General features: G+C 44.7%; 1 protein-coding gene across 1 annotated transcript in view; it reads right to left on the bottom strand.

Annotated features, from left to right (window-relative positions):
- LOC115777165 (transcription regulator protein BACH2-like) overlaps positions 1–25,579 on the bottom strand; it is an 81,778-nt gene that overhangs the window by 30,043 nt on the left and 26,156 nt on the right. Inside the window, exon 2 of the mRNA XM_030724998.1 lies at positions 12,893–13,175. Within this exon, the coding sequence (XP_030580858.1) occupies positions 12,893–13,159 (267 nt within the window). The 5' untranslated portion in view covers positions 13,160–13,175. The remainder of the gene's footprint in view (positions 1–12,892; positions 13,176–25,579) is intronic.

Genomic DNA, 25,579 nt, shown 5'->3' with positions numbered 1-25,579 from the left:
GCAAGAAGTCGCTTGTTGTTTGCTTCCATCCACGAAGTGCCGTTCTGATAACCTCTTGATCTTTTTTCCAGCTCAGGGTCATGGAGGGCTGGAGCCTATCCCAGCTGCCATGGGGCAAGAGGCAGGTTACACCTGGGACAGGTTGCCAGTCTGTCGTACAGCTAACACAGAGACATACTGATAACATCTCCCCCTCCTAAAAATAAACACACCTAATAGCAACTATCTCAACCACAATAGGCATATGATATGGTTTTTTTTTCAGTGGTAGATTTTGTGCAATTTGCAATAAATTGTGTGCTGCAGACTTTGTGCTTCACATTTGAGTGACTCATTTAAATATTCTATTCCTAAAAGGTAAACTCTTCTTATTCTTGTAATGACACTATACACATGCTGTTGTCCTTTAAATGACCTGCACAAACAACAGGGTAAGAACATATTTTGGTGATGCACATTTTGTAGTCTATCTACACTGTAGTTTCAACAAGGCAGACATTCGACACATTGTTAGAGACGCTAGTACAGGGTTGTTCCAATGCTCACCACAGTGCTCTTCTCCTTATCGATTCTCCTACCCACCTGTCCTTAACCTTGATGACATTTTCACCGAGGTCTAAAACAAGGGGTTAGGAAAAGGAGACAGGAGGTACTTTTGGAACACACCTTTTAAACACACATGAGAATTAGCGCGAGTGGACATAGCTGGAGAACAAGGCAAAGCTCAAACTAATCAAGATAATGATATGAGTAAATGCAAGACACGGGAGACAAATGACTACCAAAATAAAACAGGAAGTGAGAAACAATAATTTGAAAGAGGGGGACACAGAAACAAGAACTTTACATAATAAATAAAACTGAAGGACCACACAGAGGGAACACTGAGAAAATAACTTAAACTCTATCATCAGGACTACTTTTCATGTGGCTCTATAAAGTGTCCCAGCAAAGTCTCACTTTGTGACACCAAAGATGAAAGTTGATGGTGATGACAGACAGTACATTTAAAAGCACTATAATTTTTGAAGTGAGACTTGCATCCTGCTATAGAACATGCGCACTGCTAATGTGCTTCATTTTTGAGTAGCCCTTGACAATGCCTTTTAGGGGTTTCAAAGAAATACCATGGCTATGACACAACATATTTAACATGTTTATGATGCAAACTCACGTTTTCAAAATACCCCATAACACCAACAAGTCATGTGATAGATCTGAAGAGAGAAAGAAAAACAAGTCTATGTGAGTACAGGCAACGCTTGAATAGATAAATCTGTCTAAAACCAGAGAAGCATGTATTGAACACAAACTATTGGTTACAGATAGCTTAAACGGTAAAACCACTAAGATGACATCAGTCAGTTTTTCTAGTAAGCCCACTCTTCTCTCACCATCATGAGAGGGAGGACTTGGTTTAATAGCTTAATAGTTAGCTGACACCTCTGTTAACTATATGCAATATAACTGATCAAAGACATTTAGTGTCAAGTTGGAGTAATGGCAGTGTGGTGTAACACCAAGCTAAGGCTACAGAGTTTGAGTTTGATATACTTGCCTTGCAGATGCATGTACTGTGGTGCCCACTGTTGGTTGTGAATGGTCCTTTTTCCTCCTTTGAAATTAACTATTGTTGATTTTATAACAACAGTAATGTTTCCATGTCCACGGTCCTTATCCGAAAGTAAATAGTGGCTGGTCTTGTAAGATCTGTTTGTCCTCCTCCACCTGGTTCAAACTATGAATGTCCCATTTTCCTTGCATTTCCTTGCAATTTTCCCCTTGTTGCTATTTGATAACAGTCTTCACCTTCTCTTTCAAATGAAGAATTCCACACTGTGTCCTTGTAAGTTTCCCAGATATATGATATAGATATATTTTTAATAATGAAAGCCTATCATTTTGCAGGTATTTTACATTTATTATTGAAACTCCTTAAGAATAATACAGAATATGCATTTAGATCATGATTACTTTTCTGTAATTTTACAGAAAATATAGCGAGGGACGACTATATATTTAGTCGTCCCTCGCAATATCGCAGTTCACTTATTGCAGCTTCACTGTATCGCGGGTGTTTAAAAAAATACATTGAATTCTGTATCCTCATAATTATCTTCACCACTCAGACAAAGAGATCAGTTACACCTACGCCTTTAGTGGAATAGAAGTTACGGCAGAGAGCAAAGGTGCTGTACCACCTGATGAAGCACCTGATGAAGTGGTGCCTTCAGAAGAGCTGAAAACACAGTCTCCTCCCTTAATGATTACCGCCCTGTAGCACTCACCCCTGTCATGATGAAGTGCTTCGAGAGGCTGGTTAAGGACTACATCACCTCCAAACCTCCTCCCAAATTTGACCTGAACCAGTTTGCTTATCACCCAAACCGCTCAGTGGATGATGCCATATCATCTGTATTGCACCTGAGCTTAGAACATCTGGAAGAAAAGAATACACATGTGTGCATGCTGTTTCTGGACTTTAGCTCTGCGTTCAATACCATCATCCCTCAACACCTGATATGCAAACTGTCCTCCCTTGGCTTCAGCACCCAGCTGTGTAACTGGCTGTTGGATTTCCTAATAAACAGACCTCAGTCGGTGAGGGTGGGTGACACCGTCTCCAATGTCATCTCTCTGAACACTGGCTCCCCCCAGGGCTGCGTCCTGAGCCCACTGCTGTTCACCTTGTTGACCCATGACTGCTGCGCTAGGTCTGCTAACAAGCACATTGTGAAGTTTGCGGACGACACAACAGTTGTGGGTCTAATCCAGAATGACAATGACCTGAATTACAGGGATGAGGTGAACCATCTGGTCAAATGGTGTGAGATCAACAACCTGGCCCTGAACGTCGAGAAAACCAAAGAGCTCAATATCGACTTCAGGAGGAGCAAACCCATCCACACACCACTCCTTATCAATGACACAGCAGTGGAGATTGTCAGCAAAACGAAGTTCCTGAGGGTACAGTTAACAAACACTCTGACCTGGACTACTCACATTGAAGCTTTGGTTAAAAGAGCCCAGCAATGCATGCTTTTCCTGAGACAGATGAAAAGAGCACACCTCCCCCTCCAATTCTCACCATTTTCTACAGGGGCACCATAGAGAGCGTGCTGTGCAGTGGTATGCAGTCTGGGCAGGAGTCTGCAATGCCTCTGATTGGAGGCACTTACAGAGGGTGGTGAAGACAGCGGAGTGAATTATAGGAATCTCACTTTCACCAATTCAGGTCATGGCAACAAGTCGCTGTCTGAACAGAGCTCAAAACATCTACAAAGACCCCTCCCACCCTTACAATGGACAGCTTTCGTTACTGGCCTCTGGAAAGAGGCTCCGGACTCTTAGATGCAGAACAGCCAGATTGTGACAAATCTCCCTGTATAATATACAACAGGCTTTTACTGCTGAGGAACTAACTCTGGCAGAGCAGTCGTGTGCAGCCGAACCCCTAGTCAAGCGATACAGACACTTGAGAGGCATCCCACTGAGATCCTTTCATAACGTCAGGCCCATGGTACTTATCGGGTCCGACAATGCTCACCTGATAATACCCATCCGGCCCATACTGGTTGGTCCCAGCAGGGGCCCGGTAGCGGTTCGTACTGCATTGGGCTGGACCTTACAGGGACCAGTCAGCCTCCTGCCGCCATCCTCTGGTGAGAATACCTGCCTACACTTGGCGACGCTCTCGCCTCTGGAAGAACTGCAGCAAAACGTTCAGAGACTCTGGCAGCTCGACATCCTACCCTTCCGTAACAGTAAGGAGGTGACCCGATCAGGAGAGGACAAAGCTGCCCTAGAGTTACTGGAACAGAAAACTGTTCATGTCACCGTTGATGGGGTGTCCCGCTATGCCACTCCACTCTTACGGTGGCAGAATGCTCCTCCACCGCTCACTGCTGTGATGCCGCACCTCGGAGCCACGGAGCGTCGTCTATGCAGTAATCCAGAGCAATTTGCTGTGTACAATGAGGAGATTCACAAATTAGAGAGAGCAAGGTCAGTGAAGAGGAAGTGAGCTGTTCAGGTGAATCGTGGTTCATCCCTCACCATATGGTGTACCACAACAATAAGGCCAGAGTTGTTTTCAACTGCTCTTACAGCTACAGGCAGATATCCCTGAACCATGGTTTGCTGCCTGGGCCTGTCCTCGGCTCCACCCTGCTCGGAGTGTTGTTGAGGTTCAGAGAACATGCTGTCGCTATCAGTGGGGATATACGCGGCATGTTCCACCAGGTGCGGCTCCTCCCAGAAGATTGCCCCTTGCTGCATTTCCTGTGGCGCGACAGGGAACGGGAGCGCCACCCAGATGTGTATGAGTGGCGGGTACTGCCATTTGGAACCACGTGCAGCCCATGCTGTGCCACTTACGCCATACAGCGCCATGTGAAGGACCACAGCATGGGTAATGAAGAGGTACTATACTCTGTGCTGCACGCGTTCTATGTGGATAACTGTTTACAGTCTCTGCAGTCTCAAGATCAGGCGCGACAGCTGATAGACAAGATGCAGGACCTCTTGGCCTGCGGAGGTTTTGACATGAGGCACTGGGCTAGCAATGTACCAGCGGTCATTGCTCACCTGCCCACTGAAGCCAGATCGGCAGGCTGTGAGTTATGGGTAACTGCCAGCCAGACTGAACCCCAAGAGTCCTCCCTTGGCCTCCTGCGGAGTTGCGGCCCAGACACGCTGGGCTACAGGTACCGTGCTATCCCAGCTGGCGGGCCCACGCTGAGATATGTGTACAGGGTACTAACGAGTCAGTATGACCCCCTAGGTTACATCATACCCTTCACCATGCAAGCCAAAGTCCTTGTTCAGGCACTCTGGCAAAGGAACCGGAGATGGGACGAGCCAATCCCGGAGGAGCTCCATCCAGCTTGGTTATCTTGGGAAAGGGAGTTGCCACTTTTACCCACCATCAGCTTGCCTAGGTGTTATGCACCCGCGGTTGCAACAGTAACATCTGTTGATCTGCACATCTTCTCTGATGCCTCTGAGAGGGCCTACGGCACTGTGGCGTATTTGAGAATGGTAACTGATGGTGATGAGGTTCATGTGGCCTTCGTGATGGCCCGCTCTCGCGTGGCACCAAAGCGCCAGCTCTCCATACCTCGTTTAGAGTTATGTGCTGCCTTAGCAGCACATAACAGAGCTGACTCTGCCACTGCAGGAAACAATCCTATGGACTGATTCTACTACTGTCCTTCAGTGGATTCAGTCAGAATCTCAGCAATACAAGGTGTCTGTAGGGACACGAATTGCAGAGATCCAAGAGCTCGTTGGAGCTGATAGCTGGAGGTATGTCCCTTCTGAAGAGAATCCAGCTGACGATATCACTCGGGGGAGATCCCTGGGGGAGTTGACCAGCTCAGACCGCTGGTCCAACAGCCCAGCATTCCTTCACCAGCCTCCAGCTAGTTGGCCTGTCCGCCCTCTTTTGCACTCCACTCGAACAGAGGAGACTCGCAGCACGGTCTTTTGTGGTAACCTTTGTGCAGATGACCCCCCTGAGCTAGATCTGACTCAGTTCAGCTCGTGGTCTGAATTGATGCAGGCTACATGCCAGGATCTGCACGGGGCGGCCAACACCCCTCCAACTGCTTCCAAGCGAATCGAGCTGGCCCTCTTGAAGCAGTCCCAAAGAGAGTGGCGCAGCAAGCCGATTGTTCCTCCAATGGCAGACTTGCCTATGGCACGGTTGCGTATCAACCAACCACCCTACTGGTCTACAGGGGTTGACTGTTTTGGCCCATACACCATAAAGGTAGGCCGCAGACACGAGAAGAGATGGGGAATCATACTTAAGTGTCTCACCACTAAGTGCGTACACTTAGACCTTTTGGGTGGCATGGACACTGACTCGTTCTTGCTCGCCTTGCGACGATTTATCACCAGAAGAGGGAAACCGTTTGAGATCCTGTGTGACCGGAGCACAAACTTCAGAAGGGGAGACAAGGAGCTCCAGCAGGCATTTGCAGTGATGGAGCCAGAGCTGCAAAGACAACTCGCAGCCCAGAGCATTGATTTCAAATTCAACCTACCACTAGCTCCCCACTTTGGGGGTACGTGGGAGAGGGAGATTAAATGTGTCAAATCTGCCCTGGCTACTCCAGGCTACATGCCAATGTATCCTTGGGCAAGATACTTATCCCCAAGTTGCTCTCCGACCATCCTGTCGGAGTATGAATGTGTGTGAATGCTAGTTAATTAAAAGCACTTAGCTTAGTATAAACATGGAAGTGCTTGTATGAATGCGAGTGCATGGGTAAATGTAAACATGTTGTGTAAGCGCTTTGAGTGCTCTGACTGAGTATAAAAGCGCTATATAAGAGCTAGTCCATTTACCATTTACCATTACCCTTACCTATAACCAAGAGCTTTGGGTAGTGACCAAAAGAATAAGAACGTGAATACAAGTGGGAGAAAGGAGCTTCCTCCAGAGGAGGAAGGAGGAGGCCCCGGGGTATACCCAGGACCCAGGACAGAGGCCTCGGATGTTGTTCCAGGAATCTGCTGGAGCCACTCTCCCAGTTTGGGGGTCACTGCCCTGAGTGTTCCAGTTACCATGGGACCACTGTTACCTTCATCGTCCACATCCTTTCCAGCTCCTCTCTGATCCCTTCGTATTTGTCCAGCTTCTCGTGTTCCTTCTTCTTGATGTTCCCGTCACTTGGTATTGCAACATCTATCAACATGACCTTCTTCCTTTGTTTGTCCACCACTACGATGTCCGGTTGGTTAGCCACCACAAGTTTGTCTGTATCTGGAAGTCCCACAGGATCTTAGCTCTGTTGTTCTCAGCCACCCTTGGGGGCATGTCCCATTTTGACCCCGGGACTTCCAGGTCATACTCGGCCCATATGTTCCTGTATACTATGCCGGCCACTTGGTTATGGCGTTCCATGTATGCCCTGCCTGCTAGCATCTTGCACCCTGCTGTTATGTGCTGGATTGTCTCAGGAGCATTTCTGCACAGCCTGCACCTGGGGTCCTGCCTGGTGTGGTAGACGGCAGCCTCTATCGATCTTCTGCTCAGAGCTTGTTCTTGTGCTGCCATGATTAGTGCCTCTGTGCTGTCTGTCAGTCCAGCCTTGTCCAGCCATTGGTAGGATATCTCTATGTCAGCCACTTCTTCTATCTGCCGGTGGTACATGCCGTGCAGAGGCCTGTCCTTCCATGATGGTTCCTGTTCTTCATCCTCTTCTTTCTTGGGTTTCTGCTGCCTGAGGTACTCACTAAGAACATGATCCTTTGTGGCTGTCTTCCTGATGTATTCATGGATCTTCAGTGTTTCATCTAGGACAGTGGCTCTGACACTCACTAGTCCTCGGTCATCTCCCTTCCACTTAGCATACAGTCTCAGGGTGCTGGATTTGGGGTGAAACCCTCCATGCACGGTAAGGTGCTTTCTTGTCTTGATATCAGTAGCTTCCATCTCCTCTTTTGGACAGCTTATTATCCCAGCAGGGTATCTGACAACTGGCAGGGCATAGGTGTTGATAGCCCGGATCTTGTTCTTCCTATTCAGTTGACTCTTCAGGACTTACTCTCTGCAGGTACTTGGAGGTTGCAGCTTTCCTAGCGGCCTCTTCATGGTTCCCATTTGCCTGTGGGATTCCAAGGTGCTTGTAGCTGTCCTCAGTGTCTGCACTGTTGCCTTCTGGTAGTGTAATCCCCTCTGTTCTGACTACTTTTCCTCTCTTAGTTACCATCCGACTACACTTCTCCAGTCCGAATGACATTCCGAAATCTCATTCACTCTTAGCATACAGCTTGATGTCATCCATGTACAGGAGGTGGCTGATGTTTGCTCCATTCCGTAGTCGGTATCCGTAGCCAGTCTTGTTGATGATCTGGCTGAGGGGATTCAGGCCTATGCAGAACAGCAGTGGGGACAGGGCATCTCCTTGGTAAATCCCACACTTGATGTTGACTTGTGCAGTGGGCTTGAAGTTGGCCTCTAGTGTTGTTCTCCACTTACCCATTGAGTTCTTGACGAAGGCTTTTAGGGTCCTGTTGATCTTATACAGTTCTAGACATTCCAGGATCCATGTGTACGGCATCAAGTCATAGGCTTTCTTGTAGTCAATCCAGGTGGTGCACAGGTTGGTCAGTCGGGTCTTACAGTCTCGAGTGACTGCTCTATCTACCAGTAGCTGGTGTTTTGCTCCCCTGGTCTCTCTGCCTGTCCCTTTCTGGGCCTTGCTCATGTATTGTGCCACATGCCTACTCATCTTAGCTATTATGATGCCTGACAGGAGTTTCCATGTTGTACTGAGGCAGGTTATGGGCCGGTAGTTGGATGGGACTGGTCCCTTCTGGGGGGTCTTTGGGGATCAGGACTGTCCGGCCCTCAGTCAGCCATTCTGGGTGTGTCTTAGCCTCTAGCAGCTGGCTCATTTGTGCTGCCAGGCGCTCGTGGAGTGCAGTTAGCTTCTTTAGCCAGTAGGTGTGAATCATATCAGGGCCTAGTGCTGTTCAGCTCTTCATGTGTGAGACTCTTTCTTGGACGTCTGCCACTGTGATGGTTACTGGGGCCTGTTCTGGGAGGTTGCTGTGATCTGCTCTTAGATCCACTAGCCACTGAGCATTGGTATTGTGTGACGCATACTTCTCCCATATGCTCTTCCAATATTGCTCTGTCTCCAGCTTTGGTGGGGGTGCTATTCTCATATTGTTCCCCTGCCACTGAGGGTATACCTTGGATGGTTCAGTGGAGAGCATCTGGTTTATTTTCCTGGCTCCTATCTCTCTGGTATACCTCTTCAGGCGGCTAGCCAAGGCTGTGAGTGTTTGCTTGGCAGTCTCTAAGGCCTCAGGTATGGACATCCCACCCTTCTGCAACTCTGAGAGCTGGCTAACTTCCCTCTGTGCTGCCTTGATCTTAGCCTCTAGTCGTCATTTCCATGTTCATCTTATAGCCAAGCATCTCAAGGACCGCTGCTGCCATGTTATACATCAACTGATTGGTTTCAGTGATGGTAGTGTTAGGGATTGTCCGTAGTGCTGCATTTGCATCTTCTAGTATGTCTTCAGAGGGTACTTCACATAGTCTTGGTAGTCGGCGTCGAGGGGTCCAGTTCTTAGCCATGCTTTGGTATTCAGTGTACTTGTTTTTAATTATTGGGGCTTGGTACCCAATCTCGGAGTGTGGGGACGATGAAATATCATCCTGGTCCTGGCTCCCCCTTGCTGTAGCATTTGTGTTGTACCTCATGAATCTCTAGCTGCGATAGCAGCTGCTTCATTCGTATGTTCAAACACTGAGCCACAAGTTGTTTCGCCGTCAGTTTGGATGTTGGATTTCGAAGAATCCATAGGTCCAACATCCTCTTCATGTATAGTACCTATAGCACCTTCTGGTTCCAGTAGCCCACTTATTGTCAGAATGCCCTTGTTTCTCAACACCTGACGGGGACCTTGTTAATTCGGGTGACGTCCGAGCCAGTATCGCTTCAATCATCAATCAGTATGCTTGGTTAGAATGGGGGGTCTAGCCTGGGGACCCTTACTGGAAGTATGCCCTGGTCAGGATTTGAACCCCCAACCTCCTGCTCCTTTCTTTCTTTCTTTCTTTCTTTCTTTCTTTCTTTCTTTCTTTCTATCTATCTATCTATCTATCTATCTATCTATCTATCTATCTATCTATCTATCTATCTATCTATCTATCTATCTATCTCAAAATTCCAAAATTCAATTACATAAAGGTCACCTACAGCAACTGAAGAATCACAACTCAGTATCTAAAGAAATACAGGTAATGCTTTTAAATCCTTCCTTTTCATATGTAAATCATTCACTTGTGGTCTAAATAAAGTAGAACTGCAATGCTTCGGTCTGAATTCCTCATTATTGTAGCTCCACAAACCCCTGTTTTACACCTTTTCTGAGGCGCATCTTAAAGCAGCTCGTTTTGGTCTCTTTAATGTGAATGAAACATTTCAAGCCCCGCCCCCCTCCAGGTCACACAGTGTTCCATTCCATCCCGTTCTGCTATTTTTGTAGTTTGGTAGCAGTGATACAATTAGCTACCGGCAGAGAAACAAGCACTTCAAAGAGGCTCTGGCGATCTAAGGAATCGTCTGGGTTAACACACCCAACAACCGAAGATTTTGACTTGTCTACTTGCAACTTTGGCATAACTGAACTTGGACTACAAAATCACTGCGAGAAAAAAATTGCGTATTCATGAAATCGGTAAGCCAGAAGTCCATGGCCTTGTTTAGCAGTTCCACAGCAAATATTGTGATGCAATAGACAAGAAAACTTAACAAGGAATAGAGAAAACCAAACAGACTGAAAATTATCACCCAAAAAGAAGATAAAGATATCTACACAGCACCGGGATAGAATGCATTTAAATTTCCTGCACTCCTACACACTCAAAGTACACAACAAAATGTATTTAAGGGCTAAAAAAGTGGATTTTGCATGATATGTCTCCTTTAAATGTTAGTAAACTGCTCTGAGATAATGTCTTCTGATTTGGGTCTGGATATATTTAACTAAAATAAAAATTGCTAATTTTCTTTTTTTAAACATTTAGCCTGTAATGTTGGTTAGTAAATTACTGGTAAACACTTTTATCTCATAACTCTCATACAAAAAAAAGTACCATGTTTCTAATCATTCATTCACTGTCAGTTATTTGATTGTAGGCAGTGACCTGTTAACACCAAAAGAAGCTAGAAGGGAAATAACATTTCGCTAATTCAGAAGACCTTCACTTGGCTTGAAAAATAGTCTTTCTTTAAGATTTTACTATATGTCACTAATCAAGGAAAATGTAAACAACCCCAGGTTTCTTTTCAGCACTGTAGCCAGGCTGACAAAGAGTCAGAGCTCTGTAGAGCCGAGTATTCCTTGACTTTTAGCTCTTAATGACTTAATCACTTCTACAGACAAAAAAAAAATTACCATTAGGCAAAAAAATAGTCACAGCTATCCTACACATGTATCATTAAGTGCAGCAACTTCAATAACTGCTCATATTTATTCAGATTGCGTCTCTCCCATTGATATCTTTAAACTTTAAAGCTACAGTGTGTAAAATCTCACCACTAGATGTCGGTAGATTGCAGATTTCAGTCAACTGATTTTATTTTTTCTCACACCCCCATTTCAAGTGTATAATCCCAGCTGCAGTGGCTGCTGTTCATCTGTAGTGAGTGTAGCCCATCAGTCCACTACTTACCTGAGTATGTGAGTGTGAGGTGAGTTGATGATGATATCCTGAACTTTTCTGTTGGTAAGTGCTGCTGTTTTTGCTGCTGTTAACTGTTGTTAGCCAACATTAGTGAAACTTTCTTTGAAGTGGATCAATCATTGTTGGACTCCGATACTTAGCAAATAAACTCTCATATGATGAGCCCTGGGGATGCTTGAGGGGAAGAGGAAGTGGACGAGCTGGAAATGAGCAATATAAGATTTACTATATATGTGACTGATCTCTAGCTACATACATAAAACACAATTAGGCAGAAAGGTGATGCCCATCTGAGTGACTGTATTCAAGATGGCAGGGCCAACATGGCGGCTTCCACAAATCAGTGCCCACTCCTATATATTTTTAATGGATTCATTCTAACTTTTTAAGAAAGCAGAATGGGATTTTAAGTGGGCCACAGCACTCTTGAATTTGGAAAGCACTGCTCTACACCATCAATGTGTCTATTAGATCTTATTCTTTCAACACTGTTGAAAGAATTCTTACCACTAATTGACACATCTGTATTAAATATGATCAATTTTATCTTTATATGATACATACCACAAGCTTTTAATGCTTATGTAATTAAACCATTACTTAAAAACCCTTATCTGAGCCAGCTGTCTTTGCCAATTATAAACCAATTTCAAACCTTATAATTATTTCTAAAAAAATCTTGGAAAAGTTGTAAATCAACTATGTGATTATTTGCAAGGAAAGGTTTATTTAAAGGTTTGGAATCTCTTTCAGGAATCCTAGAAAACTATTCCTGAACACTACTTAAAGAAATTACTGCAAAGCTTGCCTAAGAGAGCTCAGGCTGTGTGGAAGAATAAAAGTGATCATACCAAATACTGACATTCAAACTAGTTAAAACTGTACAAATTCAATTTTCTATTTCCCATTTTCCTAGCAAATCAAAAGACTTTTGCACAGTACTGTATGTGCAACTATTATGTCATTGAATTTTGTCTTCTCTCTCCCATAGTTTTTGTGTTGTCCTTGACTTCCTATGCTCTCCTTTCCCCCCTCTTCTATTGCCCTCCCTGCTGCTCCTCTCTGGCTCTTCTAGAGGACTAGAAGAGCCAGGATTCCTGTTAAAACAGAGTTCTTCCTGCCTATAAGGGACCATTTGAGTGTTGGTGTTTTTTCTTTAATAATAAAGGGTCTTTCTTTCACAATATGCAGAGAGTTGAGGTGACTGTTGCTGTGAACTGGTGCTCTATAAATAAATTTGAACTGCACTGAATTGGCTGTTATTGTTTAGGTTACCTTTTGAAAAGGTTAATGAAACACTCACTTTGTGAATCACAGTGGTCAGTCAAGTGAGTAAAGGAGTGAAGATCTACAGGATTAGAGCTTTTCTCTTAAACTCTTTCTGCATACGGGCTCTACCACAGTGAAATCATCACCGTATCCTGAAGAAGATGGGTTTGCCTTCAATAGTAACACCAGGTCTATCTCTCTGAATAGTTTTTCCTAAAAGGCATGAAGGAGAAATTCTGTCTCCTATGCTGAATGCTGACAACTGCAGCACAGTAGCCCAAACTGAGCCAAACCTGAAGATGTTATCATCCCTGTAACATTTCTTTTTTTAACTAATGACCTGAGTCCACTCCTTAAATTTATCCAGTGTTCCCATTCTTTTTTAGTGCTGTCATTGTGCTCTTTTACCTTGTCTGGCAGGCTAATGATGAGCTCGGCATCTCCAGGTGACCTGCTGTGTCTCAGCAGAGCTTGCAGGAAGTAGCGGCTACAAGCTGCAAGGACAGCCCTGTGAGCTCGTACCTCCCTACCCTCCACAAGTACAGTCACATCACACAGGATGCCCTGCCGCCGTTGCTCCTCCAGGCACAACAGCACATTGGCACAGTGTACTTTGGACTCATACACGTACAGAGGCGTTGTTGCCTCACTGTCTTGCTGCTTGCCTGCCGACATAACTCCGTCTAGCACCCTGCACAGAGAAAACAAAGGAAGAGGGGACACAATGTCAGTTAGCTATATGGATATACTTGAACAAGCAGCCCTTGTATTCTTATGCACTTTGTCCAGTTTCAGGAGAAGCTGCAGATGAATAATGAAGTAAAAACATGAACCCTTGACCTCCTACTGTGAGGGAATCCAGTGGCATTGTTGAATTTATCTTAGCTTAATATCACAGAGACTTTGAACTCAAATATTGTGGAACTAAGATTTGAGGGCAAGCAGTAGAGCTGTGGTAGAAACCTTACTTTTGGCCAAAGTAACAAACGTTTCGTGTTTTCTTGTTTTTAAAATCTATTTTTTAAATTGAATCATATTTGATTTGATTCATTCAAAACAAAAACAAAAAAATAACAACAAAAATAAGTTAAATAAATAAACTACACAATGCAACCACACTTGTTATTTGGCATATAATCTAAATGGCAACTTTTCTAAGGTGTGATTCCGCTTCCAGTCTTCAAATGCAGTAAAAACTGGCACAGCAGACAGGATTATTAAAATAAGGTTTAAATTTGGTGTGTGTGTGTGTGTGTGTGTGTGTGTGTGTGTGTGTGTGTGTGTGTGTGTGTGTGTGTGTGTGTGTGTGTGTGTGTGTGTGTGTGTGTTTGGAAGCATGAGATACAAAAATAAACCTGCATTCCACACAGCTTGCAGGCAGCTCTATACAGGGGCTTTAAATTGTGTTTCATTTCGATGCTATAGAACATAAAGCTCCAACACAGACAGCTGAGCATGCAGTCTGCATGTCTCATCAGCCTTGGACTCAGGCTGTGTGTGTGTGTGTGTGTGTGTGTGTGTGTGTGTGTGTGTGTGTGGGTGTGCGCGTGTGTGTCTGCCTGCTGACTCATGGCTTTTGAATAGGCACAGCCTAGCACTGTGGGCATGCTGAAATAGTAGTAACATCCTGGGTTTTCTCCCTGTGGCCTATGGTCCATCACCTGAGCACTGCGGATCATCTCTTATGTTTCTTTAGGACCACTTCAGGCTCAGCACAGCACTGATTTTTGTCCACTTCCACTATTTACCTAATGCACTACTGTTTTCATTAAAAGTATCTCCATCTTTCTGCTTTCTGGGTGAAAACAAAAGAAAAATTAAAAGCAATCTCTAGGATTGTTATTTGTAGTCATACAGATTGAAAATAAGGGAAATATTTCTATCCATCAGTGTCATCAAATGCCCGGTATATACATTCATGTGTGTTTTGGGCAAAGCTACACTACAGCTGTTCTGCATAGGCCTGAATCCCCTCAGCCAGATCATTAACAAGACTGGCTACGGATACCGACTATTATGAATGAATGAAGTTTATTGCCATGTGGGTGAACAAGTTCACACATTGGAAATTGCAGTTACAGAACACCATCCAAGAATACACAAAACACAACACACATGGGGGGATATGTGTCCTGGGGTCATGCAGCCGACTTGCAGCGCTACCTTTGGCAGGAGGAGAAAACAACACATCATGGGGAATTTAGGTTAAAAAAAAGTCATCTGGAACAGTGCTCAAAAAGAGCACTATACCAGGGTCCAAAAAAACCACCTTAGCAAAGCATTTGCACATGTAAAGCTAGGACAGCGGCGGTAGGTGAGGTCAGGTCAGGAGGGGATGCAGACGGAGACGAGAGGTGGGGGCATTGTGGAGCCAGATGCCAGGTTCCAGCCAAAACAGTTCGCTGATAGTGGTGGAATTTCATCAGCGGCCGTGGTACACCAGACCCAGCTTCACAAATCACAACGCGGAGTGGGGGAAAGAGCAACCGCACACAGAGCCCTGGAGAGAGATATGGTTGCCAACCCAAGGCCGGCAGGGGAGCCGAATTCCTGATAACAAATGTTGTTTTGGAACAGGCTGCTTGTTTTTCCAACAGCCTTCAGTCTTACTGGGAAACCATTCAAAAATCCAATATTCCAAATTCGTTGATTGCCGTCCTCACTGTGCAGAACCGAACTATATCTCCTGATCTAACCCCTCTCGCCTGCGAGCTCGCTAATCTTGCGGCTCAGGTCCACCAGGCTTTGAGTCTGAGTTTGTACAGCTCTGCTCAGCCCTTCCACCTGGGTCAGCAGCCTCTGCAGATGTCGAACCGCCGTCCAGATTTTCTTAATTTGCCAGTAAAGCAGGTATCCACCGAGCCCAAACAGAGAAGATACCGCTACCAAAAAGCCGAATATATATGCGTCTTCCACGTCTTCCACTCCAAGGGCTGAGAAGCACACAGGTCTCCACGAGCTCCAAGAGTCGATGACGTATCCAACCGGGTCTGTTCCACTCGGACACGCAGGCTCCCCTGTCCCGGGTCTCATAGTGGAAAAAATTCGATCAATGATGTGCCCAGGTTGCCAGATCCATGTTTCAATCTTGTTCTTATTCGGACAATTCAATTCAATTCAATTCAATTCAATTTTATTTATATAGCGCCAAATCACAACAAACTGTCGCCTCAAGGCGCTTTGTATTGTGGGTAAAGACCCTACAATACAGTGTGTAAAAGACGCTCTCACAGCAAGCAGCAAGCGGAGAGATGGGGAGGGCAGGGAGAGAGAGATAGTGCGACCGTCTCCGACAAGAGCAGGAAGAAGTAGCAAACATCAGCCAACTTCTCTACATAGATATATCAAGCTCTATGCTGAGTGAATGAGACATCAGTTCACTGATCCACACCACCAGGATCTACAGCAATGATACTGGAATGTCATTCAGACTGGAGAAGTGTTGTCAGATGGTAACAAAGAGAGGAAAAGTAATCAGAACTGAGGGGATTACACTACCAGAAGGCAACATTGCAGACATCGAGAACAGCTACAAGTACCCTGGAATCCCATGGGCAAATGGGAAAACTCGGAAAGCTGCAACCTCCAAGTGCCTGTAGAGAGTTGGGCAAGTCCTGAGGAGTCAACTGAATGGGAAGAACAAGATCAACATCTATGCCCTGCCAGTTGTCAGACACCCTGCTGGGATAATAAGCTGGCCAAAGGAGGCGTTAGAAGCCACTGATGTCAAGACAAGAAAGCTCCTTGCCATGCATGGAGGGTTTCACCCAAATCCAGCACCCTGAGACTGTACACTAAGCAGAAGGAAGGTGGCTGAGGACTTTTATCTTTGGGGTCATCTGAAGGCAATTGTCTATGCTGTGAAGATACGAGATGTGCAGCACCTGAAACTACGGATACTGGAAGCCTGTGCTAGCATTTCTCCTGCGGTGTTGCTATCAGTGTGTGAAGAGTGGGAGAAGAGGGTTGCATTGACAATCCAACACAATGGGCAGCACTTTGAACACATTTTATAAGTGGTCAGAAACTTGTAAATAACTCATGAAAGAATAAAGCAACGTTAAAACCAAGCACACCATTGTTTTTCTTGTGAAATTCCCAGTAAGTTTGATGTGTCACATGGCCCTCTTCCCATTGAAAAAACAAAATTTGGATCCACAATGGCCGACTTCAAAATGGCCGCCATGGTCACCACCCATCTTGAAAGGTTTTCCCCCTCCCATATACCAATGTGCCACAAACAGGAAGTTAATAAGGATGACATTTAGAGTCTGAATTGCTAACCCTAACACTGCATGAAAAGTGGGGTTTTCGACAGTTTCTTGTATGTAATATTGCCGCGCCTTGAGCTTTAGGGCTCTCAGCAGGAGGCTTTGGTCAGAACAGTAAACTGTAGGGAAACTGCCGTGGACTCTCTGTGTCAGTGCTCCCTCAGCTCCCCCCCCCCCTCAGGTCTAGGGCAGGCTCTCATATGTAAAGGAGGTTTCTGTGTGTCATACAAATGCAGATCAAGTACTCACCAGTGGTCACCAATACTCACCAGTGGTCTACCCCTCCCAACAGTTGTAAGCAGCATATTTTTATTTTGAGATATATGTAATCAAATTTACATTATCATCTTTTAAGCCTTTTTCCATTTGAATGTGACTACACATAAATTATTATACAGTGAAACATTCAAACAAGACTAAACTCACAAGAAATCATTCTAAATTATAAATTAGTATTATCTAGTTGGAAATATACTTTTGGATGTTTTCAGCTTTTGTCCCTTTTTCCAATAAGGCTGTGAGCTTCTGTCTGTGAGCTTCTGTCTGTGAGCTTCTGTCTGTGAGCCTTTGTCATGGAGTTTTTTGTGAACCCTGAACTTTAGTGGACTGAGGGAGATAAACAAAGGCTATATCTTGATTTTGGTGACACTACAAGCATTATTTTCATTGAAAAGCATACTCAGTTTTTAGTCTAATTCACTGTAACAAAAAGTCTGTCACACGATCATCCTCTTCTGTGCAGTGGCTTCCCAGCTAGCATTGAACATTCAGACAACATCCCATGAACACTGCCATAAACGTTCAGTGAATGTTCACATGCATTAATGACATTAAAGACTACCAAGGCAGATGGAATAAGAAGACATATACCGTATTTTTCGGACTATACGTCGCTCCGGAGTATAGGTCGCACCAGCCAAAAAATGCATAATAAAGAAGAAAAAAACATATATAGGTCGCACTGGACTATAAGTCGCAATTTTTGGGGGGGGGTTGATAGAATCCGAGACCCAGAGCAGAAATTCCATCTTGAACGGCAATTTAAAATAATAATGGATTAAAGAACAGGACGAACACGGTTACGCCTACGTTATGCTAACGTAACACATTCAGCTACATGACGCACAACGAACACGTGTTCGGTATGTTAACGTAACATTAAGTTATTCCGATAACCATAGCATAAAGAACATACTAACAAGTTAACCAAACCATCAATCCATTGAATTCTTCATCCTCGGTGTCACTTCTAAACAATTCCGTACACTCCGTAGACGAAGCGCCGCTTCCTCTTCTGTGTCGCGTTAGTCAGACTCGTCGTCAGCTGCAGTTCCAATTATTCCAGCCTTTCTGAATCCCAACAGGATGGTTTGTCACTGAAGCCCATGTTTTCTTGATCCATCCAATGACTTTCAGGAAAGTTGGGTGGCGCATTCTCCCAGTTGCCGTTAAGCTGTGCTCCCCATCCATCATCCACTGCGCCCACAGGTTACGCAAGACTGCCTTAAAGCTGCAGTTCACGGAGATGTCAAGTGGCTGGAGTATTTTGGTTCATGTGTTATAAATGTCACATATACGTCGCTCCGGCGTATAGGTCGCACCCCCAGCCAAACTATGAAAAAAAGTGCGACTTATACTCCGGAAAATACGGTAAACATATAAAACATATAAGCTTTTATTTTGCTATACATGGATGTACATAAGAGATATCAGCAAAACCTTCATGAGAAAAATGTAAAAACAAAAAAAAAGTAAAAATTTTAATGCAACAGTCACCTTCTCAGTTGTCCTGCTTAAACAGACAGTGGATGTGTGTCTTCCAGCTCATAGGGGGTCGTTTTGACTGTTGGGTTTTCTCTGTATTATTGTAGGGTCTTTACCAACAATACAAAGCGCCTTGAGGCGACTGTTTGTTGTGATTAAATAAAATTTAATTGAGTTGAAATGAAATGAATTGAATTCCATGTGGCAGCTTCCTCGCCTGTGATTGGGCAATACAGATCACGTGCAGGATCGCGCTGAAGGTCTGCAAGACCAAAGGAAATCAGTGCGATCGTTCTCTTCCGTTCAAACTGAATGGCGTTCTTTGTCTACGCTGCTTTCCTGGTACAACAATGGAGATCGTCTATATTTTCAACACCCCAGAAGCTCCTCGTGAAAGCGGGCCTCTCTACCGGCCAGCTTTAACCAGCCCCACTGCAGACGAGAAGACACTGCTGGCTGGAATGAGTGGGTTATCTCCTCAGTTACTCAAGTTTGTACTAGCACAGCTGAAAGACAAGTTGGTGTCTATTGTGTAGAGACTCGATGCTCTGGACTCTAACAAAGAAAAGACGGCAGCACAATCCAAAAACTGCGGTAAGACTTGGTCGTTTCTAAAACAAAAATACTAAGAGTGGAGGAATGGTCACAGTAAGCTGACAGACGTATTGTGATTGGGTTTCTTATTTTTATTTGGTTTCATCTTATAGGAAGCAGTTCCTGCACAACTCTGAATCCAATAAAAGCCGGTATGATCCTCTGCAGAGGTAAGAATCAGAAACAAAGCAGCAGTATTCAATGTGTGGAGGAGAGAAGAACTTCAAATGTTTTTACTCTTATTTATTTTCCACACACTGTGTTCGCCTGTTGTGACACCTGGCTACCGAGTCTGCTTTCTGGGTTCCAACTTCGGAGTTTTTCCCTGGCCGTGACATGGGTACCTAAAGCTGGACACAACCTCTACCTCCAGCACCGAGGAAGAGGTTGTGTCCAGGTGACTGAATGGTGAAAGGAGCCGGTGTGGGTGTCTTCCTCCTAAAGTCAATCACCATCTTCTTGGTTTACTAATATTTAGCTGAAGGCACTTGAGGTTGCACCAGTCCACACAGTCCCTGATCGTGCCCCTGTACTCCTCTTCCTGTTCTTTACTGATACAACCCACGATCGCTGAGTCATCAGAGAATTTCTGAAGAAAGCAGAAAGTGTCTGAGTTGTACTGGAAGCCTGATGTATAGACTGTGAAGAGAAAGGCGGACAAGACAGTCTCTCATGGAGCCCCTGTATTTGTCAGTATCTTACTGGAGACACAGTTCCTCAAGAAAACATACTGTGGCCTGCAGGTTAAGTAGTCCATGGTCCAGGCGACCAGGGCTGACTCTACCTGTGTTGAAGGCACTCGTGAAGTCGAAGAACATAATCCTTACACTCACGTTTGAGGAGTCCAGCTGGCGATACGTCCTCTGCAGCATGTAGATGAGGGCATATTCCACTTCTATGCTTGGCTGGTGTGTAAACTGAAGGGGGTCAATGTGTCTTCTTACCCTGGGTCTCAGATATTAGAGGACCAGCCTCTCAAGAGCCTTCATAATGTGGAAAGTGAGGGCTACAGGTCTGTAGTCAATGTTGTCAGCAGGGAGTCTGTTTTTGGGAACAGGAACTGTGCACAATGTTTTCCAAACTGCAGGGACACTGCAGTATTTGAACCATTGAACCGCTATTTCACTGCATGGGTTGTATTACATGAGAAAAGCGAAGCGATTTTATCGGCTGTGAATTAGGTTGGACTCTAAGGGTGAACTTGTTGCTTTGTATCAGTTCACAGATAAAAGGACACAAAGTGTGTACTTGTTGTCTTGCTCGTATTTTCACTCTGTGTTTCCCTCTGTGCTGCACACAGATGCTGCAGAAGTTTGGTTTGGACCGTAAAATGTGTTTGCAGCACAAGAAAGGGGAGCGTGTTCTCCCACGTTTGTGCCCTTCAGCTTCTATGTCCAGACGAGGACCCGCCCACGCACATAAAGGAACAGTTCACAAAGCGTGGTGGAAACGCAGGTCGGTTCTTAAGTGTTTCGCCGGTTCACTGAAACCGACACCAGCACTGGGACGAGCATCGGCACCTTGGCAGTGGAAATGTAGCATCAGTAGGGAAGAGGGATTGGGTGGCAAGGTTGAACTGGGAGGGTGATTTTGACTTGGAGGAGGATGGGGCAAAAAGCCGTAGGTAGCAGTAGGAGTTTGAGTCAGTTTGGACTGTAGGGGGTTGTGATGGTGGTGGTGGGGAGTAAGAACCACAGGCAGCTGGCAAGGAAAGGAGAAGCTGTCAAATCTATTGAAATAATATCTATTTCAATAGATTTGACAGCTTCAGCATGCCATCAGCCTGATTCAGGTCTCCGTCAGGCAGCAGATTTCCACTTTACCGTTGCCACCGTTGCAAGAAGGCAGTTGAACAGCAAGAGCAGGGACCCTTCTGAGCTGAAAAAGTTATCCATGCTAGCTAATTTAGTTGTGTGTTGCTAGCTTTGCATTAACACCACCACAGGCTGCCATGCTGACACGGTCATTTGCAGTGAGGGCTTTCTGCAACTGACTGCTTGCTTTTTCCCCCCATTCATCTCTACAGGGAAATTACACTAAAATGTTTGGTAAGACAGTGCCCCCTAGTAGTAATTAAAAAAAACTGATTACAAAGGGTTTTTGGGGGGATTAAAAAAAGTGAAAGCACAGCTATGTTGTATATATGTAGCACCATTATACTCTAACAAGTGCTCAATGTAGTTTAAAGAAGTATAGTCTACAGCATAAATATGGTGCAGCTATAGATGTCTAGCTCACATGAGTATCAACAGGAACAAGAACTGTGTAATTAAAGCAACATTTTTTTCACATTTTCCTTTTTCTCCATTTTAGAAAAGCTATATTTGTCCTTGTTTTGCTTTTCTCATAAAGAGATTGCAAAAGGTTTCATCATTTAGTGTTAGCTGTGCTTTAATATGAGTTAGAAGTAGATGGAATGCTTAAGAAGCAGACTGGGTTGACAGGCAGCAGGACAAAAAGTAATATCCATAATTATAACTGAATGAGAGTGAGAGGAACTTATTTTTAGAACAAGTATGATCTCCATATCACACAGAGGCCCTGACTTCCCTGGTGATGCCAGATAGTTGCAGCAAATAAAAGAAAAGATGGTTTAGACAAGGTAATCCTTTTTACATTTCACCACATGTCCCAATTATATAATTCAGCTTAACCCTATAACGCCAGGCGATCGCCGCTGAAGTGCCAGTTACTTGCCCTTACTAGTGGCAAACAGCTAGTTAAGACGTAGTGTATCAGTAAGAAGCCAGCTGATCAAAGGAACTTTGATCAGCTGGCTTCTTACCATAACTCCACGACCGTTTGTCCTTTCGGAAAAATTCAAACGGTTCCTGAAAGCTCAGAAACTGCACTTCACAGCCATATAGGGATATTACGGTATTTGTTGCCGAAGTCCGCAAATGGCAGCACTTTTGAAGTACGCTGTGTTGCATTCGACACGTTCGAAGGTATAAGGTTAAACTGATTTTCTTGTGATTTTGTGGGAGGGGTTGCATGGTGATGCTGTGGTTAGCACTGAAGCAGTACAGCAGGAAAATTCTGGGTTCAAAACATAAACCTTTAAGAGGCTCCCAGGAGGCATCCTAGTCAAATTCCCAAACCACCTCAACTGGCTCCTTTTGATGTGGAGGAGCAGCAGCTCTACCACCTGGATGGCTGCACTCCTCATCCTATCTCTAAGACAGAGGCCGGCCTCCCTTTGCAAGAAGGTCATTTGGTGCCCCGGGTACCCTATCCTGGGCAGGGTAAACAGTTCTCTGGGTGACTTTTCCATAGGGGTCTTTGGAATCGCTCTTTTTCTGGCCGTCACCTAGGACTAATTTGCCATGGGAGACCCTAACAGGGGACAAGCCCCCAGACAACATGGCTCCTGGAATCACTCAAACACACAAACCCCTCCACCACAATAAGGTGGCAATTCAATTTGGAGAAAATATTTTACAAATACCTCTTGCAGACAGAGTAAATGGGAAGAACAATACAGTAGATGTAAGTTCATTGACTGGCGGCCGCTTAATAAACCAAGGTAGAAGCAGCTTTTTTGGTACTCCTGGAGTACCGTGCATTGAACAATGGCAGAAAAACTTCACCATCTTCTGTATTGAACTGACTTGAAATTTTAACAACAAAAATTCAGGGGAGCTAGATTATCACAACATATCCTGACACGAAAATGACTGTTTACCAACTTTTACAGCAATCCATTTTTAGTTGAGATACATAATTCAAAACTATATGGCAGGCATCACCAATAGGCGGACCTCGGTCCGCATCCGGACCGAAATGATGTCTCAAGCGGACCCGAACCTAATACCAAAACAGAAATAACCACTTAATTGAAATCTTGTCCAGCGCTTTCTGGTTTACCCGCGCAGCTTTTACAGTCCTTACGGTAGTAGTGAAGCGTCTAAGGAAACCCACTGACCAATTGCATGCGAGTTTGGCTATACCACGTGATACCATCAAGCTCGTTCCTGCAGGCTGGTAAACTTTGTAACAAACAGGGTTATTACAGTTAACGAAAACGAACTAAATAATGAAAACTGAAACTGAAAAAAACATTAACTGAAATCATTTTTTCCGCTCTAACAGTTTAAGCTGGGAGCGTCATCGGGCAACTTTGTGCATGCGTGTGCGTGCTCACCGCATCATTCCGCAAAGTAATGGCAGTGGTCTGCCGAGAAACCGCACTGATGCTTCAACGTAACCTGACGTGCGCCTCCGGAGAAATTAAACTACATGTCGGGTCCACACAGCCCACAAGGCTGTGATTAACGTGTTCAGTCCTTCTGCGTTTCTGGCTACTTTTTTCTGCAGTGTTTGAATTTTTCAGTGAGAGAATAACAATCAGGAATAATAATCAAAGCATCAATATAAGGACTCACAAATGTCACCAGATTCCTGGAGGGAGACTGCTGGAAATATCGGAATGGATGTGAGGAAATGAAGAAAGTGGAAAAACAGGGACAAATATGTTTGCAGCCAAAAAACTGAGCACATAGAGCGAGGACCAAAAAAGTCCCAGCCGGCACCGCATATAAGGTGCCGTTTACACGAGACCGTTTTCATTTTGAAACGGTGTCGTTTTGATGCGTTTCGCCCTTCTGTTTACACGACAACAGAGTGAAAACGATGTGTTTCAGAAACGGGGTCCAGAGTGGAGCGTTTCAGAAACGCACCGGCTTGCGTTTTCGTGTAAACACTTGAAACCGGGGTGATTTGAAAACGCTCGACTCGCACATGCGCACTATGGTTGCGACGGCCAGTTTTTCGCGCACGCGCAAACTGATAAACAGTACTCGCGGATTCACGAGTGCTTCTTATGCTTTTCCTGTGTTTTTACCGTTTTGTAATTCAGCGTTGTGTGCAGCAGCGATCCAACCTCATCATCGGTCCACACAAAACCTCTCACATTGGCCGTTTTGTAAGTAATGAACAATTTGCCGCACTACCTACTGTGTCACTCCACGCATGCGCGTCTTGCGTAAACAAACTTTGCAAAGAGAAAACCAACGCCAACTTGTGGCCTGGCATGGGAACTACATCGTTTTCATCGTTTCACATGTCCTCGTGTAAACGCGGATCGTTTCTGAAACGCCATCGTGTAAACGAAAGGCTGAAACGCATCAAAACGACACCGTTTCCAGTGAAAACGGCTTCGTGTAAACGGCACCTAAAACACCGGCACGCGACCGCAAGGTAATTAACACACACAATCCAGCTACACAAGCATAAATGGTTGGCCACTTAAGTAGGTTGTGTACAGAGGCCGCAAAGCTAGCTCTCCGAGCAGCTCCAAAACAGAAGCAGCTTCATGTGGTGAGAACATCAGGATGCAGCTGGATTTGAGCTTTGATTCCTTCAAAGAGTTCAGATTGTTTTTGTCCAACATTCGCTGCGTTCTGATGTTTGTTCTGCACTGACGCTGAGGTTTGTTGTAGAGTTTATTCAGTTATTCAGTTTATTCAGTTGCGTCAACAAATTTGCATCGAGGAATTTTAATAATCGGATTGAATTACACCGAGAATCGTTGCAGCCCTAAAATCTGCATTAAATTTTCAGTTTGTGTATGAAAATACATGAAGGTTGGTATTTACCTTTCATGCTGGGATTTTTTTGTTGAATAGGATGCCTGAAATTTTCCTTTGATCTTCATTTTCCCTCTTACTTCTTGCGTTCATACCGGTTGTCATTTTAATTTCTGTAGCCCACGAAATCAAGCGCACGCATGACCACAGTGAGATCAAACGTGCACATTGTGAATGAAACTGTCCGTGCTCTGTGGTAGATTGCAAACTGCGGTGAAATGATACAGGCGCAAGCGGCGATAATAGCAGCAACCTAGCCGGGGTGCAATCTGCGAGGTGCGCTCCTTTGAGAGGGAGAGGAGTGCAATCTTTGTTGGATTTGAATCAGTACGTTTTGCATCCAATAAAAGCAAAGATGTTAACAAATTAACTGGACAATATTCTAGCAATTTAGTGATATTTCCACAGCTGTGGTCGTGACTGGTCTTGAAATAAAATCCTGAGTCCACAATGTCCGAGTCCATGACAAGACCGAGACCGTCAAAAAGCGGTCTCGAGACCGGTCTTCAGACCAAGACCGATCTCGAGTACTACAACACTACAGCCTAGTACAAATCATTTACAGCTGTGGTCTCTAAAATTAATTTCCCCCTTTGTGTCAACTATGGCAAGTATGGGGATGAATTTTTATAAAGCTCACCCCTTTAAACAGTGGTTAGACTATGCTGGATTTACTGGGATGTTTTTCGTTTTTTAATAGCAACTGAAAAAAATCATTCAGGTAAAATGACATGAACCTTAAAAAAACAATCCTCCCAACAATTCACAGCTAAAGATAGAACTCAGTCTTGCTACATTACCAGGGCCCTCCCTCACGAGTCCCAGAGCTAAGGAAATGCTACCGTAACATCAGTGTCTCCCATAAGAAAGCAGCTCAT

Source organism: Archocentrus centrarchus, unplaced genomic scaffold, assembly GCF_007364275.1.
Source record: "Archocentrus centrarchus isolate MPI-CPG fArcCen1 unplaced genomic scaffold, fArcCen1 scaffold_44_ctg1, whole genome shotgun sequence".
Classification (NCBI taxonomy): Eukaryota; Metazoa; Chordata; class Actinopteri; order Cichliformes; family Cichlidae; genus Archocentrus; species Archocentrus centrarchus.
Note: the sequence above shows the minus strand (reverse complement) of the source record. Positions and strands in the feature narration are given on the sequence as shown.